This window comes from Mirounga leonina, unplaced genomic scaffold (genome assembly GCF_011800145.1).
Source record: "Mirounga leonina isolate KUSES-001 unplaced genomic scaffold, KU_Mleo_1.0 Mir_153, whole genome shotgun sequence".
Lineage (NCBI taxonomy): Eukaryota > Metazoa > Chordata > Mammalia > Carnivora > Phocidae > Mirounga > Mirounga leonina.
In genome coordinates this window covers 16,126,499-16,147,309 of record NW_023270387.1, presented here as the reverse complement: position 1 = coordinate 16,147,309, position 20,811 = coordinate 16,126,499, and the positions used below count along the sequence as shown (strand labels likewise).

At 40.1% G+C, this 20,811-nt stretch overlaps 1 protein-coding gene across 4 annotated transcripts in view; it reads right to left on the bottom strand.

Annotated features, from left to right (window-relative positions):
- Positions 1-20,811, bottom strand: part of ARHGEF12 (Rho guanine nucleotide exchange factor 12) — a 145,807-nt gene that overhangs the window by 7,625 nt on the left and 117,371 nt on the right. For all 4 annotated transcript variants that reach the window (XM_035009149.1, XM_035009147.1, XM_035009148.1 and 1 more), the window contains 15 exons: positions 20,003-20,135; positions 18,740-18,775; positions 18,248-18,402; positions 16,900-17,046; positions 15,678-15,763; positions 13,625-13,750; positions 11,904-12,018; positions 9,898-9,998; positions 6,532-6,609; positions 5,145-5,220; positions 4,449-4,616; positions 3,494-3,581; positions 2,902-2,988; positions 2,688-2,767; positions 2,148-2,381 (listed from right to left, as the gene is read on the bottom strand). In XM_035009149.1, the coding sequence (XP_034865040.1) occupies positions 2,148-2,381; positions 2,688-2,767; positions 2,902-2,988; positions 3,494-3,581; positions 4,449-4,616; positions 5,145-5,220; positions 6,532-6,609; positions 9,898-9,998; positions 11,904-12,018; positions 13,625-13,750; positions 15,678-15,763; positions 16,900-17,046; positions 18,248-18,402; positions 18,740-18,775; positions 20,003-20,135 (1,710 nt within the window). The remainder of the gene's footprint in view (positions 1-2,147; positions 2,382-2,687; positions 2,768-2,901; positions 2,989-3,493; positions 3,582-4,448; positions 4,617-5,144; positions 5,221-6,531; positions 6,610-9,897; positions 9,999-11,903; positions 12,019-13,624; positions 13,751-15,677; positions 15,764-16,899; positions 17,047-18,247; positions 18,403-18,739; positions 18,776-20,002; positions 20,136-20,811) is intronic.

Below are 20,811 nucleotides of genomic sequence, written 5' to 3'. Positions count from 1 at the left end.
AACCTGAGTAATACCCCAAGGTCCTTCTTAAAAGGATGTTAAAAAGCTGTGTTATGCTAGAAAATAAGCCCTCCAAGTTTTGCTTTGTCCAGAAGCAGACACTGTATACACAGGCGTTATTTTTTCTAATTTTATTAGACACACTCTGAACATTTATTTTATCATTTATAATAACCCAAGGAATCTCCTTAAATGGTGAAGACAATAAAGCTGGCCTATAATGAGATTTACTTTCAATGATTTGGTAGCATGTCTACTTTCAAAGGATAAGAAAATGTGTATGGGTTTTAAAAACAACCTTACTGATGGCACGGCTTCCTTGGGCTGCTGAAAAGAGAAGCAGTTCAATTTTCAACGGGCAGGTGTATGCTGTGCGGCCACTCACACAATGACAGACTCAGTACGACAGTGTCTGTCAAAGCATCAGAAACCATTCTGACCGTTCACTCAGGAGAATCGACAAGAAATTAGATCTTAAGAGAATGTGACCAACTCCCGACGCTGAACTCTGGCTGAATTTCTATCTTCTGTTTCTTTGGACAGTCTCCACTAGTCTTTGGCGCTCCGTCCTTCTGCTCTACCCACTTCTGCGTAGGTACAGGAGAATGCTGTGCATTCCTACGGCTGACACTCAAGCCCATCCCTCCCCCTACCCTCTCACCGAAGCCCCAGTCTTAAACACTCCAACCTCCTGCCAGTTACTTCCTTTATAAATAGCTTTGCCAGTTTTGAAATTGAGCCCATAATCTCTGGCAAATAAAAAAAGGGGGAAAAAAGAAAGTGTGGCAGTGGGCTGTGGTGGTCCTTTCCGACTTTGATTTCTGACAAGAACGCTGAAATCATCTAAATATTCCCTTTTCTTTGCCCTTGTACCAAGTCGATTGTTTTGAGTATTTGTTGTGTCCTCACTTGATTTTTATTCCTCTGATGCCGTTCTAGTCCAGACCCCTTCATCAGCCTCAAGCCCCTTCACACTAGCCACAGCCTCCTGGCCTCCCCGCATCCCAACCCTTCCACCCTCTCAGCCTGAGCCGTCTGTTCTCACTAGTCATACCCGAGCTTCCAAACTTCAAATGGTTCTTGGCAGCCAGAGCCACCCTTCTCGGCCTTTCCCCTCCTCCTGCACACCTGCGAGACGGGACAGCCTCCCATTTGTAAGGGATTCTCAGCCAGGCTGGAGAGGGAGGGGGGAGCTAACAGAGTGGCAAGGGCCACCCACCTTGTGGGTGTGCGCTGTGTGTGTGTGTGTGTGTGTGTGAGAGAGAGAGAGAGAGAGAGAGGGAGGGAGAGAGAGAGGGAGGATGGGTCAGGGTGGAGAGTACTGCAATCTCTAAAAACAATAAGAATATCTGCGCTCTGGCACGTGCTCTGCCATCCTTTTTTTTTTTTAAGAAAGAGCGAGCATGTGTGCAAGTGTGTGTGTGTGTGTGTGAGGGAGGGAGGGAGGCAGAAGGAGAGACGGAGAGAGGGAGGGAGGGAGGGAGTGGGGGAGAGAGGGAGAGAAAGAGAGGGGGAGAGAGAGAGAGAATCTTAAGCAGGTTCCATGCCCAGTGCAGAGCCCGATGTGGAGCTCAACCCCACGAGCCTCAGATGATGACCTGAGCTGAAATCAAGAGTGGGACCCTCAACCGACTGAGCCACCCAGGTGCCCTGTGTGCTGTGCCATCCTTAAAATCCAGAGGACTCAATGTGGTATTCAGGGTTCCCAGCGGCTGGCCTCAGCATCCCGTCTCCTACCTTTCCAAACTTCTCTCCCACACCTTGCACTAACGTGGTCTGCTCGCGGCTCTCAGAGCACCCTTGGGGCCTCCTGCCTCTGTACTTCTGGTCCTACCATTCTTCTTACCTGCATATTCTCTACATACCTGTCTGAGTCTTACCCATTCTTCAAGGCAATAATCACCTCCCTCTTGTCTCCTGACAATTCCCTCTCCGGTCACCCCAACCAGATCAATTCTGACATATACCTGTACTGGTTACTTTAAAAAGTGGGAGGTTTTCTGTCATCTTCCCAACTAGATGGTAAAATTCTTTAAGGGAGAGGTCAGAGTTCCCACTTCCTTGGATTCTCCCTAAGCGGCTGCACAGTATACGACACAACCCTGGTACTTGGCAAGGATCTGGGTTAACTTATGAGTAAGACTTACAATTCCTTAGTGCATCCAATGCCCACCGTTCTTCTGAGGCAGGCAAGTGTGGGTCTGGGGTTGTGATCTGGTAACTTGCTCCAGCTTCCTGCAGAGTCCCATCTGCATGCTGCTCCTTAGCAAACTGTCTCTCAGCCACAAACAGATCATCTACCTCGGATTTCCCAGAGGTACCGAGTGAATGAGACTGAGGTTTTGACGATATTAAGGGAGACTCTAATCCCAAATCTCTGTCTGTTCAATGGAACAGAAAAAGCAGAATAGATCTTAAACAACGCTTTTAATTTTTAACGTGAAGCATTCAGGAAATACTTGGAACAAAAATAACCACATGAGTACAGAGATCATCGGCTGTTAAGTAAAATATACAGCACTTAGAGCAGTGTTGTAAGGGCACACAGACGGCTCATAAGCGCAGTTTGTGAAAGTAAACAGCTGACACGAGAATCTGCATAAATCAAAAGACTTCGAGTTTCTTTGCCTTTTCACAAGTAACACATAGGCTACATTCTTCCAGGTTACCCTAACAGGTCAGTTTACCTGGACTCTGTAGACCAGGGACCGAAATGCTGTGATGTTCCACTTTTAACTTTGGAGCTGCTTCTTCATCGTTGTCTCCTCTGTGGAAGAAGGAAAACAACCTTTCAGTTTCATGAGGTGCCTAAACATCACTGCAACGAAATGTAAGAATCATCCATTCCCTTCCTGACCAAAGCCCAGAGTCAGTCCGACTACGATGCAGACTACGACTCACTCGCAAGGTGGTGACTGTGGCAATGGGATTGGCTTTGCGGACTGTTCCTTCACGGATGCAGCCATCCGACAGATGAGGTCTTGCCAGCTGCAGGAAGTTTGAAAGGGATCCAAAATCCAAAAGGGAAAGGGGGAAAAAAAAGCCCTTTAAATACACTCAGAAAGAAATAATAACAAAAACAAACCAGAAACCAAAGCAAGCCAATCCAACAAAAAAACCCTACTTCCGCCAGAGAGTGTCTTTATTTTGGCAACGTAAGTAGAGGTTATAAAAAATGGCTGTACCTTAAAGAAAAAGCTAACCAACAACATTATGGATACACTTCGCATTAAAAAACTTCACTTGGCACTTCTGAGAATTTTTCTTTAGAAAAGATACTTTCAGTAGTATAGAATCAAAACATGGGACATCAATCCTTTAAAAAGGAACACGTTCTTAGAAAAACATCTCGAGAAGGAAACAGGAGAAGTGCTTGTTTCAAAGTAGTTTTTGGTTTCCAAAGTACTATTACAAAAACCAAGTTAAGCTGATAGAATAGTATGTTCAGGATAATAAAAACTATTAGAGAAAGGTAGCGCTATCTAATACATACACGGTCTTTTCGGAAACAGTCTGTGCCACCAGTTCATAAATTTGGGCTCCATTGTCTGACATGGAGATGACAAATAAAGCTTTGTTATCTGGAAGAAAGAAGACAGAAATTACTCTAACAACATGAATATGATCTACAGAGGCCATGAAGGATGATGCTTCTAGGGTCCCGGTTCGTTATGCACCTTAATCTGGGTAAAGGTTAATGGGCTCACTTTGTAAAAATTCATCAAGCTATACACTTAAAATTTGTGCGACTTATTGTATGTTACATACTATACTTCAACAAAACCAAGATCATAAAAACTAGCAGGGATTCCACAGTAACTTCACAGAAACAAGAAGGTGTCCATATATCTGAATGACTGAACACTAGGACGTTTTTGCATTTACTTTGAATTGCCCTTTTGCTAAACAGTTACTTAATAATATTCAATAAATGGTAGAGCAAAGAGGTCACCAGTTTATCTTGCTGTTATGGAACTAACAGGTTTTAAAAGGGACTCCACTGGTACCACAGTTAATATATAATTTGCTAACTTAAACTGATTTCAAAAATCCCAAACTACACCCACCTCTCCGTTTTTGTTTGTTTGCTCTTTTATCACAAGTCAAAAAGCATACCACTCTAAGGAAAGCCTTTTCATTGGGATTACCTCTCAATGCACCATCTTCCTTGGTGTCTGTCTATGATTTGAACATGGAATAAAGATCAAAGTAGCGTGCAGGAAATTTTCAAGTGCAGAAAACTGCTCAGAGGAACCTAGGCTTCTCAAGTAATTTGGGGGTATAAACTCTTAATTTACTTTCTAAGCAGTAAATACATTTCATTTCATTTGTCTAAGAATACAAAGAAACAAAACTCTATACTAGTCAGGCTATTTGAACAATACCGAATATCTCGTGCAACTTTATGATGAACCTGAGGGTTACTGTCACTCCGTGGACATACTTGCCTGTTGCCACTTGTCGAACCAACACTGTATTCAACTTAATGACAGGGCTAAATGTGTGTTTGCTATCAGCGGTAGACGCCAGAATCTTACTATGACATCTTAACACCAGTCTGTCATCCTGCTTTTGTAACAATACAAGAATGTCTTCGAGCAGCAATGTGTATAGATCTAGAAACCAAAGTGGGGAGAAGGTGATTAGCGCAGAAATTGAGATGTGTTTTATAAACTTTATAACAATTTGACAGAGAAAATTTATTTCTGTTAAATCTAATACGTTTTAAAAATTGACTTGCTATTGTCTTTTTTAGTTTCATTTTTTAATAATTCATTTTTATATTGTATCACACCAAAGTGTCAGTCTGTGACTGACAAGAAATAAAAAAAAACCCAATGATTCCTCATTATAGATAGTTTGAAATGGAGTGGTTTAAAGAAAGCTTATTAGAAAGCTCACTGGAATACATGAATGCTGGAGACAGGACTGAATCATGACAAACTTTTCTGCTTCAGCCCTCGGTGAATATTTAACGCACTTCACCTAGAACAAAATAACATAAGCAGATCTTCTGCAAAAATAACACAGAGCAGCACTGCTCACTGCTGTCGCTGAAACTTGTAAATGGCCGTCTCTTATCTTCCGCCTGACGGAACTTTACTTCCTCCACTCTCCCCAAAACTGACGGACATTACACCTACCAATAGTTTTATCTCGATTCACCTTCCAGACCAATGGCCCTTCGTGGATCATCTTCCTTTTTGTTAAATCCAAATTCTGCCAAAATAAAGAGAATTACACACAGATTATTTCCAAGCACTTAGTGTGATGATATTCCAGAGAGTCTCTTTTCAAGAAATTCCTCATGTAAAAGATACCATTTACTTTCACTATCATTACTGGTATCTGCCAACTACTGAACATAGAACGAAGACTAAGTTACAGTAAGCTGCATACAATTTCCTAAGTTAGAGGTATCTTGTAGAAAAACATTCAGGAGTGCTGCCTCCTAAATCTCACACTAAATATATGATAATTGCTTATGAAAATGAAGTTACAAACATTCAGCCACTGGATTTGCAGCCCATCCCCTAATTTTTCTATGAATAACTAGATGAGGATAATGCATAGCTTATCCATCTGTAAGAGGCCCGTGAGTGCCAGGCTCTAGTTACAGAGTTCTAAGGAATAGTACTCATGAAAAAGTCCAGGTAGTACTTGACCTTGCTCCATATATTAATAATTTATTTATTTTTTAAAGATTTATTTATTTGGGGGGGGAGGAGCAGCGGGTGAAGGAGAGAGAGAAACCCAAATAGACTCCTCGCTGAGCATGGAGCCCCATGTGGGACTTGATCCTGAGACCCTGAGATCATGACCTGAGCTGAAACCAAGAGTTGGACGCTTAACCAAAGGAACCACCCAGGCGCCCCTAAATACTAATAATTTAGTAAGAGAATCATCTCTCAGTATAGGTAGCTCTAGAAAAATCTCATTCTCTGGAAGTGAAGGGGCTGAGCATATTAAGCATGCTTTTGATAAGCTGTTATATATGATATAAAAGTCTAGTTTACTAGCCACCAAATAAATCTACTCAAACAACCACCTACTGAAACAGTACAAGAAAGACTGAAAATCCCAAGCAGTTCCTTAATACAAAAGCCCCACATGATAGATAAATACTTTACTATCATTCCTGTAATGGTTTCAACATTTCTGCTTTTGAAGAAGCTTCATGAAAACATTATCTTGTTTTACTCAATAATCTGGAAAGTTCCCAGAGCAAACACCCCTACTCTCATTCACTTTATAAGAACACAATAAAATTAAATAACTAACGTTCCTTAAGTCCCCCACAAATCGTTACATAAAGTTAGTTTTACACAAAATATTCCTCTAATGAAAGACTAAAGTCATCTTCACATAGACCAGACGTTGAAAAGGAAGAACAGAATCATAAATATAGACAATCTATGATATAAGAACTTCTTCAGGTGATGGATGCCCCTCTGAGATGTTAATACCCTGCCAGGTCTTTAGTAAATTGTATTTTATTATTTTTTAAATTATGATTAGACCATTTCTCACCCTGAGCTCTTCCACGTTTGGGTACTCTGACAACTTCAGATTGGAGGTATCCAGACGACGCTGATAGTCTTCTAAATGCTGAAAATTAAGACAAGATGAAGCCAAGGTTACTGCTTTGGGTATCAATGGTCTCCCTGTTCTGAAGCCAAATGGATGTTTTTAACCTGCATTTTACAGAGCTCTCTGCAACACTAGACATGACTGACAGCTCTTTCTTTCTTTCTTTGAGAGCAAGCACATGGTAGTAGGAGCAGAGGGAGATGGAGAGATGGAGAGATAAACTCAAGCAGACTCTGCACTGAGCATGGAGCCTGACAAGGGGTTCAATCCTAGGACCCTGAGATCATGACCTGAGCCAAAACCAAGAGTCAACGCTCAACCAATTGCACCACACAGGTGCCCCACAGCTCACTCTTTCTTTCTTTTTTTTTTTTTCAGCTCACTCTTTCTTAAACCACCCCCTTTCCCTGGCTTTGGAGACATCACACCCTCCTAGTCTTCCTCTTCCCTCTTTGGCTATTTTTGCTCAATCTGCTTTTCAAACTCACTGACCTCTAACTAGCTTATGGTTATTTTTTGAATATATAAGTATGTACATGGTACAAAATTTGAAAAGTAATATAAGGCACACAATGAAAATGAAGTCTCCCTCCAATCCTACCCTCTTGCCTCCCCACCCCCAATTTTCTCTAAAAAAGCAATCTCTAATACCCATTTCTTAGGTAGCCTACGAGAAAAATTCTAAGCAAAGAGAATATATGCATATATAAGTATGCTTGTCTCTGTACATGTTGTGTGTGTATATATCCTTTTAAAAAAGATATGGTAGCATAATATATTAATATATGTACTACTCAAATGGTGACATGATCACATACACATCTCTGTGTGTTTATTACTCATCAATGTATCTTGAAGAGTGCTCTACATTAACACATACAGAGAGAACTCACTCTTTAAATGGCTGTATGGTATTCAGCTCTATGAATGATCTACAGTTTATCTAACTACACTTTACTGATGGAGATGAAGTTACTTCCAATCTTCTCCCATAACAAATAAATATTGTTATAGCATGGCCTTAAAACATATATTTTTATAGATACGTGTAGACATACCTGTAAGATAAATTTCTAAAGAAACAACTATTATATCAAAGCATATGTGTATTTTCCCCAAGATTATAAAAATGTCAAAGTATATAGAAAAGTCTGAATATGTATAGTGAGCACCCATATACCCACCACTTACATTCCAGTTAATATTTGATATATTTGTTTTATCATAGGTCTGTTCATTCCTCTAGCTATCCCTCAATCCACCATATATTTTGAGTGCATTTCACAATAACTTACAAATGTAAGCACACTTTACCTTTAAACATTTTAGTGTGCATATCATTAACAAGAGTCTGATATTTAGTTATTTTTAAAGTAAAATTTACATACAGTGAAATGTATATATTTTAAGTGTACCTTTCCACAAGATTTCACATATGCATGCACCTGCGTAAATGCCTAGCAAGATAAGAAATATTGCTATCACCACAGAACGTCTCCTCATGCTTCTTCCTAGTTAATATCTGTCCCCACATGCCCAGTGACAATCACTTTTCTGACCTTTTTCCCACCACTGATTAGTCTGTTCTAGAAGTTCATAGAGATAAAATTATACACACACACACACTCTTGTCCGCTTTCTTTCACTCAGCACCATGTTTGTGAGATTCATTCATGTCGTATGTATCAGGAGTTCATTCCCTTTTATTGCTGGAATTTATTATCCTAGTTTATGACTATACCTCATTCGGTTTATGCTAGAAACATTCTTGTACAAGTCTGTGGGCACAGATCTTCATTTCTCCTGGGTAGATCACTAGGAACAAAATCGCTGGGTCAAAGGGCAGATGTATGAATATGTGCATTTTTAATTTAGGTACATATGGCCAAAGTGCCCTCTGGGGTTTTATCATTTTACACTCCAAACAACACATTTGAAAGTTCCTGTTTTCCTACAGCCTCATCAACAGAGCTGTCGTCATACTCAGTTCCTAAGAAATTATATCCAGGTCCAGGGATTCAATTAGTTCTATATATGCTCACAATTTACGTTTTTCTCCTCGGCACAGTCCTCTCAGTCCTTTTCTCTTCAGCACACCTCTCAGAGGTGGATCCATACAGCCAAATGCATACTGTACATTTTCACCTCATATCCCAAACTGAACTCTGCATCTGCCCCACAAATCCAGGGCTTCTTCCCTCAGCCTGTCCACCCAAATGTGCAAGCCAGAGACCTGGGACTTATTCCTACCATCACATCTCTCTTCAAATCCTTCTCTAAATCAGTCACCACATCCTATCAGTTACCTTCTAAATACTTCTCCAATTCTTGCATCTCTTGAGCCACCACCATTTGTCCTGAACTGCAACAGGAACTGCCCTGCTGCAACAAACTAGGCTGAGCTCTTTCACCCCCTTCTGTCCCCTTCAGCCCATTCTCCATAGACTGGCGTGAGTGGCACTTACAAGGCGAAAAATCTGAACACGCCTTTCTCCTTAAGTGTCTACAATGAATTCCTACTGCTCTCAACATCAAAATCTTTTAACACTGTCCACAGTGGGGCCCTGTATGACTTGGCTCTGATCTACTGTACCTCATTTCACACCACTCTGACTTTGCTTTTTAAGCACGATCCACACTAACCTAATCTTTCCGTTCCTCAAACAGGCCATGCTTCCTTTTTACCCCAGGGCTTCTGTATATGCCGTTCCCTCTACTTGTAAGGTTGCCCCCTTCCACATTCTTTTGGTTTATTTCCATTTACTTTTCAGAGCTTGGCTTAAATGTCAATTCCTGAAGGAAGATTTCTCCAATGGCCACCACCCAACACCCTCAAACCAGGTTCACCCCACCCTCCCCCACACTATTACATATTCCTAGCATCCCCAAATTCTCCTTCATAGCAGCTATCACAACTCATATAAAATACTTGCACTAAAATCTGTTCAATACTTTCTATCCTGCTAGAAAATAAGCTCAGTGTGGGCACTTATTTATTTATTTAAGCACCCTATATCCTACACTCAGCATCCACTCAGCATACAGATGCTCTAGAAATATTTGCTGAATGGATAGATGAATGAGAGAGCAAACAAATAGCTAGAGATGCTCAAAAAAGCCAAATACAAGTGTGATGTTCTACCACAAAATTGGTCTGGACCCACCTACTACATGAATAGCTAGCTACCAAATGCCCCATCTGTCAATCATGTAATGGTAATTCAATTATTATTTCACAGATCACAGATAACACTAACTTAATACGCTCACTACATCATCCTGTATCTCTGCTTTCCGCCTTCTTACCTGTTTGTTTTCTGCCTCCTTGACAGCCTGATTTACATAATTTAAGATCTGACGACAGTGATCTGCGGCTTTCTTCACCTTCTCCCTTTCCATTGGCCATTCTAAGCATGGGGTGGGGGGAATCCAGAATGTAAAATAAAGGAAATCAGAAAGGAACATAAATATATATATGTAAATGAGATATCATTTGATGTCAGCAGTTAGAAAAACATACTAAGACCTTGAATTTTTTTTTTTTTAAGATTTTATTTATTTATTTGACAGAGAGAGACAGCGAGAGAGGGAACACAAGCAGGGGGAGTGGGAGAGGGAGCAGGGAGCCCGATGCGGGGCTCAATCCCAGGACCCTGGGATCATGACTTGAGCCGAAGGGAGACACTTAACGACTGAGCCACCGAGGCGTCCGACCTTGAATATTTTTATACCGGGCTAAAATCTATGGCAGAATCTCAATTCAGATAATCTTTGGACAGATGAGACATCTTATGACAGTACACTAAAACATAAATACTCATCTTTAAAAAGAAGCCATTGTATAGAATACCAAGTTCAAGAAGCGATGCTTTAAATCAAGTATCAGCCCCCCATGTTATGCACTCCAGGGAGTGGGTCTCATTCACGTTGTAAGCTATATAAATGGGACCCCTTCTCCCCTTAGAATCTCCCCTGAGTGCAGAGCCTATGTGATTATGTCCAGTGGACTTGTTAAGCAATAATTTTTAAATGATAACATAATTCAAAATAACTCCAGAATAAATTTCTTTGAATTTGAGATTACATTTATTTTATTTATTTATTTGAGAGAGAGTGCCAGCATTAGGGGCAGAGGGAGAGGGAGAAGCAGACTCCCCTCTGAGCAGAGAACCCAATGTGGGGCTCGATCCCAGGACCCCGGGATCATGACCTGAGGTGAAGGCAAGACGCTTAACCAACCGAGCCACCCAGGCGCCACTTGAGATTACATTTAAGGAAAGAAAATAGACTACAGCATTTGTATCATTAAAAGATGAAATTTACCAAAATGTGTTGAGATTACATTGAAGCCTACATTGTAAAGAATGCCAAAACTGGAATATTTAAAATTACAACCCTCTGAACAACAGTCCACCTATATTGAACAGGTATATTAAAGTATAAAAATTGGGCGCCTGGGTGGCTCAGCTGGTTAAGCGACTGCCTTCGGCTCAGGTCATAATCCTGGAGTCCCGGGATCGAGTCCCACATCAGGCTCCCTGCTCAGCAGGGGGTCTGCTTCTCCCTCTGCCCTCTTCCCTCTCGTGCTCTCTGTCTCTCATTCTCTCTCTCTCAAATAAATAAATAAAATCTTTAAAAAAAAAAAAATTAACATGTAGGAGTATTTTCAAATTCTCAGGCATAAGAAACAGGAGTTTGATTGCATAAAATTATTAATGAGAACTGAGTATAAGAGCCTAAAGCTCAACTGAGAAACTAGGATTCACTTCCTGGTTTAAAACAGGAGAGCTGGGGTGATAATGCATTGGTCGGGTTTAATTAAAGCACATGTATAGACACAGAGCATCTCTTCACCCAGCATAAGACTTCTTCAAAGCAAATACAACATACGCTATATGAAGGACTGTACAAAGAGCACTTAGTCTGGAAAGCGCCAGATAATGTGCACTTGAGGGGCTAAACTGCTCTCCGTCACAACTAAATTCTGCTTATTGTAGGCAAAAAGCAGTCAGAGACAATTTGTCAACCAATGAGCACGACTATGTTCCAATCAAACTTTTTTACAAAAATAGGTGATGAGCCAGATTTGGTTCACGATTCGTAGTTTGCCAAATGCTGTGTTTAATGTGCTTCTAATGGAGCACATTAAATCAAAGAGCCTCAAGAAGACTGGATTGGATCTTGTTAGAAAATGCTGCCAGACTCTGGAAATTGAACCCTTGGGCACCAGGACGCGGTGAGAGATTATTTAGCAGGACGTGGGGTTTTTTGTTTTGTTCCTAAGCTTTTTAATTTCAGTGAGAATGCTGTACCTGTGTATTTGGCAATATTATCCAACAGAAGAGGGTACTTGGTAAGCCTCTGCATTTGGGTAGGAATGATATCCTTCAGCTGCAGACGACGACACAGAGGATTACTCTCAGCATCCTAAAATTAAAATAAGTGAATTTGTGATTCTTATCAGGACTATAGTTACCCATCATGTGCCATATATTCATCATGGATGGGTCTACAACATCACCGTCCTGGTTATTAAATCAAGACTTAAAATAAGCAAGGTATACCATGGCCACACTATACTTCTGCTTTCTCCTTTACTCACACAATGGGGGCAGGGAGCCTTTATCACTAAGCCAGTGGCTTCTTTCTTATCTGTTTAAGCAAAAATTGAGAACATTCATAATCAACTCTAAGAACTGCTTGCTTGTAATAAAACAGTTTTATCTTCACATATTCATTCCTATGATTGGCAAACCTACCAAAAGTTAGTCAGCTGATTTGCTATCTGCCATTCCAAGTAGGTACAATGGATCCTCAGGCTGGATATACCCCAGCTCATCTCTAACAGGGCGTCTGCAAACTTAAGGAAAGTGCCAGACAATAAATACTTGAGGCTTTGCATGCCATACAGTCTTTGTCACAACTACTCAGCTCTGCTGTTTTAGCACAAAAACAGCCACAGACAGTACATAAATGAATGAACGTGGCTGTGTGTAGCAGAGAGTTCTGAGATGGCCTTCTAGATTCCCACTCTCTGGTGGACATACTCTGTATAATCACCTGCCCCAGAGTGTGGACAGAACCGGTGAACACAATGGGTTATCACTCATATGATTAGGTTACTATCAGTTAATTTTGTGGGGATCAAAAAGGAAAGTGTTTCCTAGGTGAGTCTGACTTAATCAGAGGAGCCCTTACAAGAAAGCTGCCAGAGAGACACGATCCTTCTGGCCTGCAAGAAAGGAAACTGTCTTGTAAACTACCTGTAGGGGCCACGTGAAAGAGACACGGGCATTCTCTAGGAGCCGAGAGCAGTTTCTAGCCAATGACGACAAGAAGACAGGGATCGTGGTTACACATTTACAAGGACATTAATTCTGTGAACCACCAGGGAACTTAGGAGAGGACCCCAAGTCTCCGAGGAGAACTGCGGCTCCAGCCAACCCCTTCCTTTCAGCCTGGTGCAAGCACGAAGGGAGGACCCACCAAACAATATCTGTACTCCTAAACCACTCCACAAACGCTGTGACATAATACTCCTGCATTAAGTTGCTACTTTTGTGGTCATCTGTTCTACTGCAGCAAAAATTTACTACACTGTGTTCCAATAAAACCCCACAAAAACAGGCAAGAGACTGGATAGGAACTGTGGGCCCTAGTTTACTGACCCTTGATAGACACCAATATACAGACCTCAATAAGCATGGCTGTTGGCACACTCTGGGCTAGTTATGAGCCCATTCTCATGTTCTGACCATATTATTGTAATAGTTTACATGGGACATTTCCTGACAATATCTCCACGGCAAGGTGGACTTCTCTGTCAAATATTTTAACCCTGACATATAATCTTCATTATTTATCATTCCAATATCACCTTCATACTCTCCAGAAATTTAAGAACTAACATATGGCTTTAAAAAGGGTTAACATAATCCTTGTAAGAATCTTAGTCTTAGATTTCCCCCAGTTTATTCTCCATTCAATAAAAAATTTGCACTATTTATTTTCTTACATGACTCACTCAACTCACTTGCACAAAGGTCTGGAATCGAGAATCCTTTTTCTGACGAGACTTGATCATTTCCAGGGCAAAGGGTTGGTTACTGCAAAAGGTGGCAGCAGCATGCTTCAACTTGTCCTCCCCTGGTCCACTGAACTGTGCCAAGAATGCAGAGAACACAACGAAGAATGGCAGACTGAGCTTATGGAAGGCCAGGCAAAATGAGAGACCACCATGATCCTTTCACTATTCCGCTAAGTGCTCTCAGGTGACAAGAAACGGAGACCTACATATCTCTGTGGACTATCAATGTTTCTCCATCGAAAAGGTCAGACGCTGACACATCCAGACCTTTTCTGATCACATTCCAATGTTTTCCTGCTCACAGCCTCCCACAATTTACTACCTTTCCAGTCTAGACCACTTCTAAATTAAACAGAAAGGTTAACACTAGGGGAATAGAAGACACAAAAGGCTTAAAGACTGAGATTGATACTTGATTGTCTTAGAATCTGACAGCTTCACAAAAGTTACTAACTGCTCCAGGAAGCAACTCTGTGGGATTCTAATTGATGCTTTACTTGTCATACTACAAATTTTCTGTTTCAGGGACACCCGGGTGGCTCAGTTGGTTGAGTATCCAACTCTTGGTTTCGGGTCAGGTCATGCTCTCAGGGTCCTGGGATCAAGCCCCAAGTCAGGCTCCATGCTCAGCACGGAGTCTGCTCAAGATTCTCCCTCTCCCCCTCTGCCACTCACCACACTGTTGCTCTCTCTCTCTATGAAGGATGGATAGATAAATCTTAAAAAAAAATTGTTTCAAGTTGAGTAGTGTGTTGCCAAGCCAAGAGAACTCAGTTACAACTTTCACTGCTACCCTGAGATCAAGAAACAAAATGAGCCACACTATCACCGAGTAGCTGTACAGTAAGCTGGGTTTTTCAAGGAAGTTAAATCTCCTTAATAACAATAATGCCTGAGCGGGCCTTGAGAAGATGCTTTGGAAAGCTGAGTAAATGCAAGGTGAGAGTGGACCGTGATTCCCTGATCTTTTCAATGAGTCAAGTAGCTGAAAGATCTCCTATGGGATTAGTAGATTCTTAGCCATGATCTCAACATCAACAAAAGGAGTAAGATGAACATTGTTTTAGTCAACTTTCTGGTATTCAATCTTTTAAAAAGTTATCATTGTACGGTTACCAAAATCCCGTGGCATTTCCTCAAGTAATCTGCATACTGAAGTAAGTTTCTGTGAGCATATCTAAACAGTTCCTGTTCAACCTGTGTTAATATTTGGAGAACTGTGTCGTATGCTTCACTATTACTCACAGCCTTAACTACAGTACTTTCTTTAAAAGTTTGGATCAAACCCATTTTCCCCTAGGAAAATTTTCTATACATCCTAGTGTGGGTCTCCCTGCTGTATCTTCCCATAACAACCTGTACTCTCCCCCTTTTTTCTAACTCTTGTCACACTTGAAAGGACTAATGACTGTTTTCCCACTAGTTATAAGCGCCACCCAGGCAGGAGCCATGGCCATCGTGATTGCCACTGTCTCCCCAGCACCTCGAACAGCATACATACTGTGGGGTATTCTCACAGAGAGTCAGACAGAAAAACAGAATGTGACAAACAGCTATGATCGTCTCTGAACTCTTTCCTTGTACTGTAAATAAGATCAAGTAATGGTCACTTTTCTACTTTTGTGATGGTAGTTCTGGATCTACAACTGTTTAATGTTTTACAGTCCAATTCTGAGATTTGGACAACAGAAGCTGAAAATTCTATGTTAGTTACATTATTTTCATCAAGATTCATTTGATTCTCTATTTGTTAAAACACAGAGAACTACTATCTTTAATTTGATGAAAAAAGAGCACTTAGTTCGAATGAGCACTTATTGAAAAATATTAACGAATAAAGATGCTAACCAAGAGAATACATACTTGGACCCCTTTCATCTTTACAGTAGCTTTGCAAAATGGATGGAGTTTGCATATTTGGAAAGATTAGTTACTCAACCGTGAATCTGATCTTTAAGTGTCTATAAAAACATTAAAATGAAATAGCCAATTTCCTTACCCAGGTCAGCAAATCTTCTCCAATCTGATCAATAACTGAGGTCTCATTCCTCTTTCGAACAGCCTTCATTTGCTCATTCAATCCAACTAAGGGGGAAAAAAACAACGGAAAATAATTAAGCACGCACTCTTTTTAGTCTGCACTACTGGTTGTACTGAGAACCTAAATTTTCAAAAAACAAGGATTTTCACAGTAGTATAGCTGCCTCTAGTCTCCTTAAATATAAATCTGAACACAATTCTTATGCATATGGATATCTGTGCGCTCTATCTGAAAAACAGGTGCCAAAGCATAAAACAATGTGGAAATAGCACATTACATAGAGTATAGGTACATCACTTATGCATTAATTTCAAGCCCCCATCATAACCATGCTCATAAAGAAACTTAAATAGAACAGGTGATTCTGCCCACTGTTCCTCTCAAAATGTTTATGTTCACAGGCAGTGGATATAATCCACCTGAACTTGTCAATGCATGCTGGTGAAACCTAAGATCACCCACAAAGACATAAAAGGCATCAACTGGGGAGGCAGGTGTTGGCAGGTGGTGATGGCATCCTTGACGAAAGAAAGCTTGAGAATTAAGGATCACAGAGAAGCAGTGACTTACAGAGAGAGGAACTGTGGCTACAAAAGTCTGAGGTGACTATAACCAAGGAAAGCCAGCAAGGTAGAATTTTTTATATATTTACTCAAGCATTTCAAGCAACAACAAAAGAATTTAATTCCTGAAAATTACCCCATCATGAAATTACACACTGAATATTACATAGACTATACACACACACACACACACACATACACAATTATATGGGATATATTTAAAAACATATACACTGCAATTGATAAGACATTTCCAAGGGTAATTTTAATTATTCATATTTTTCTTTTTTTAAATTTTTTACCTTTTTTTTTTTTTATTATGTTATGTTAGTCACCATACACTATTCATATTTTTCATCATAGACATTAACTTTAGGCCCTAAGTCCTGTGGTAACACTGTATACAAAAGGCTGATGGTGCGGGTGAGTGTCTGGGGAGGGAGGTATTCAACGATCTGATCACTTCTTTACGTGATGTGCTCATGTATAATTATATAATTTCAGGAATGCTAACATGGATACACTTAGAAGATTTTATTGTTATGGTGCTTTTATATACTCACAATCTTTCATCTACTAAAAATGTTAGGGACAAAGATCAGAGTCGATTTTCTTACTATGAAGTTGAAGAATATCTTCCAAGTTTGAAAAAATTTTCCGTAGTTCTGAAGGTGACAGAATTCCTTCTCTGGACACTCGCTGATAGAATACTTGATCAAGAACCTTCAGTGTTCGAACATGAGCTCTTTCAGTGTAGAATAATTCTAAGCAGAAAAAAAGGAAATATGAAATGTTACCTCATTTAGAATAATTCCATGAGACCAAACACAGGCTTTAAACTGGAATTAAGCAACAAATGAGCTCTATAATAATTATTTATAGTTTTGAAAGCATGTAGTATCTCTCATGTCACTTTCTTGATTCCATGGGACCCTCCTACATACTGGCTCTAAGAGATGAATGCTGGCAAATGAAAAATATCATTCAAAATTATTCTGGGGGCGCCTGGGTGGCTCAGTCATTTAAACGTCTGCCTTCAGCTCAGGTCATGAGCCCAGGGTGCTGGGATCGAGCCCCAAATCAGGGCTCCCTGCTCAGCGGAGAATCTGCTTCTCCCTCTCCCTCTGGCCCTCCCCCCACTCCTGCTCTCTCTCTCTCAAATACATAAAGAAAATCTTTAAGACAAAAACCAAAAAAACCCCAAACTATTCTGTATATTAAACTTAACAATGTACTCCAAAATCCTTCTGTCTTTTCACAATACTACCCACCAATCACAGCTACAACATTGGAAACCTGTAAGCCCAAACAGCATATAGACTTTCAGTTGAGCCCTCTTTAGAAAGAACAGTACTTTTGGTTATCTAATTGGCCTATAAACCCTCATTTCTGAGGCCAGACTTGTTATTTCACTACAACTCAAAGTTACCAGACACAGGAAGGGTATTTATTTAAATTGCATCCTAAAGACAGTGGAGGGCACAGCACCCATGTCACCCACATCTCTGTCACATATATGCTAGGGTAAAATAAAGAACACTGCACACTAGGATAAAGGGACACCCGGATCCCAGTTTCCTCCCTATCACTTATCAGCTAGCTGTATGATCTTGATTAATTCAACTAATCACACTGAGCCTGAGCTTCCTCATTTATAATCTAGGCATAAAAATAACTTTGGCCGAAAGTAAAGTGACGGACCAAGGTTGTCTTAATGACTGTTCAAGATCTATAATCTTAAATATCCTGAAAGCTAAACACCTTTTCCTTTTAAGTTATCATTAAGAATTGTAGAATCATTCACATTTTTTGAGTTGGAAAGCTCAAGGATCATCTATCTAGTTTAATTTCCCTTTGTATAGAACAAAAGGCTAGCAGAAATTTTGAAGCAAACTCTAAAGCTCAGAGGCTTTAGTCTAATAAAACTCACTATATGTGAACAACAACAAATCTAATTAAACTCACCATTAATTACTTCCTGTCTTTTGATCTCAGAAGGCTTTAGTCCCAGTAATACTTCTCGACTAACGAGCTGTTGCCAGTTGGGTGGATCTGTCTCTAAGTCATTTTCAAACTGTTCATCCTCACTTTGACTTTCTCCAAAAGCTATGCTGTCAAACCTGATGAAAAAAAAAACAATGAATTCTATTTGAGGACATCAGATGGACAATGGGAAATAGCACAGATTTTTATATTATGGTAGATAAGTCATATTTCTCAAGTAGTGCTTATTAGCACAGGGCTGAAACATCACCCTCCCCTACAAAATGACTTATATGTGTTATATATACCTCTATAAATATCTTTTGCATGACTTGTGTTTATTAAGAATTTTCTTTTAAAGTATCTAACAGATCTGTGTACAGGTTTTCTTTTCCTTTAAAACTAGGATGTTTGAGAAAAAAGATGTATTTCTTCAAATATGCCTCTATTGAAAGCTACTTTAGGATTACTCACTTTCGAAAGGGCTTTGGTGTCCCATGTTCAGTCACCCTAAAACAATGGAGAACAAAGAGTCAACACGAAAACAAAATGGTAATCAAGAAATTTATGCCAAGGGACCTGAACACACATTTTTCCAAAGAAGACATACAGACGGCCAACAGACACAAGAAAAGATGTCCAACATCACTAACCATCAGGGAAATGCAAATCAAAACCACAATGAGATATCACCCTGTCAGAATGGCTAGTATCTAAAAGACAAGAAATAACAAGGGTCGGTCAGGATGTGGAGAAAAAGGAACCCTCATGCACTGTTGGTGGGAATGAAAATTGGTGTAGCCACTGTGGAAAACAGTATGGAGGGTTCCTCAAAAAATTAAAAATAGAAATACCATACAATCTAGTAGATCCCACTACTGGATATTTACCCAAAGAACACAAAAACACTAATTTTAAAAGATACATGCACCCCTACATTTATTACAGCATGATTTATAATAGCCAAGATATGGGAGGAACCTAAGTATGCACCAACAGATGAATAAAGACGCGGTACATTTACACAATGGAGTATTACTCAGCCATAAGATATATGCCATCTTGCCATTTGTGACAACATGGATAGACCTGGAGGGTACTAGGCTAAGTGAAATAAGTCATATGATTTATGTGTGGAATCTAAAAAAACAAATGAACAAACAAGAAAAGCAGAAACAAACCCATAAATACAAAGAACAAACTGGTGGTTGCCAGAGAGGAGGGGGTGAGGGGATGGGCAACATGGGTGAAGGGCGGTGGCAGGTACAGGCTTCCAGTTAATGGAATGTGTGAGTCAAGCGGATGAAAGGCACCGCATAGGGAATACAGCCAATGGTGTTGTAACAGGGTTGTATGGTGACAGACAACAGCTACACCCGCGGACAGCACAACGTATAAACTTGTTCAATCACTATGTCCTACACCTGAAGCTAAAGCGACATTGTATGTCAAATATACTTCAATAAAAAGGGGAAAAAAAAGAAATTTATGCCAGGGATACTCAAAACTGGATTAAATTACAGTAGCTAATAAATAATTCTTCTGGATATTCTAATGATTTAATATAAACTAAGAACATTTCAGTACCTAATATTTACTACCAGTAAGTTCTAGGACTTCCTCCCCCCCAAAAAAACCACATGTGGGAAAAATGCTACAAAGTATGGCAATGGTATACAATGAAACAGTTGAAGCTACTCTTAACCTCCCCTACCCCCAAAGATATCACTGAATTACCTTTCCACTTCCCACTCTTCCTCCTGCACTTGGTCTAAGGGAGGAGGTGGGAAATCAAAGACAGTATTGGGAGTCCGAGGGGTGCTATCTATGCAGTCTCCAGATGCTGGTGTTTCTCCAACTGGCTTTGATCCTGAAAAGACAAAATTTGGACACTCAGATGGTGTTAATGAAGATAATAATTCCAAAAAAAAAAAAAATCAGTCCGCAAAGAGAAATTCAACCTATCCACGGCCACATTCTTAAACAATTGCATGTTAGCTAGAACCAAAATTCTAATATATAAAATTTTAAAATGCCCTAAAAAAAAAAACAAAACAAAACAGGAGTATCATTTTTAAGCAACTTTTAAAAAATCAACGTAACGGGGGCCTGGGTGGCTCAGTCAGGTAAGCCTCAGACTTGGTTTTGGCTCAGGTCATGATCTCAGGGTCGTGAGATTGAGCCCCGCGTGGAGCTCCACACTGGGCGTGGAGTCGGCTTGAGATTCCCTCCCTCTGCCCCCACTCCGCTCCTCCCCCTATGATCACGCACTCTCTCTCTCTCAAATAAATAAATAAATAAATAAAATCTTTAAACATCAACATAAGACATGGAAACAACTCAGAAGAGCATATGATGAGGAGAAACATTCTCTTACATCATCTTTTTCTATGCCCGTGTCAATCTTCTTCACCCAAATTTTATTTATTATGGTGGTTTAATTCAAAATAATGACCTCATAATTCTTTTTCTTGATTTACTATCTTTAGGTAATATCTATTTCTTCCTCCTCTGAGGATTCTGCCCACTTATACTTCCCACCTTCA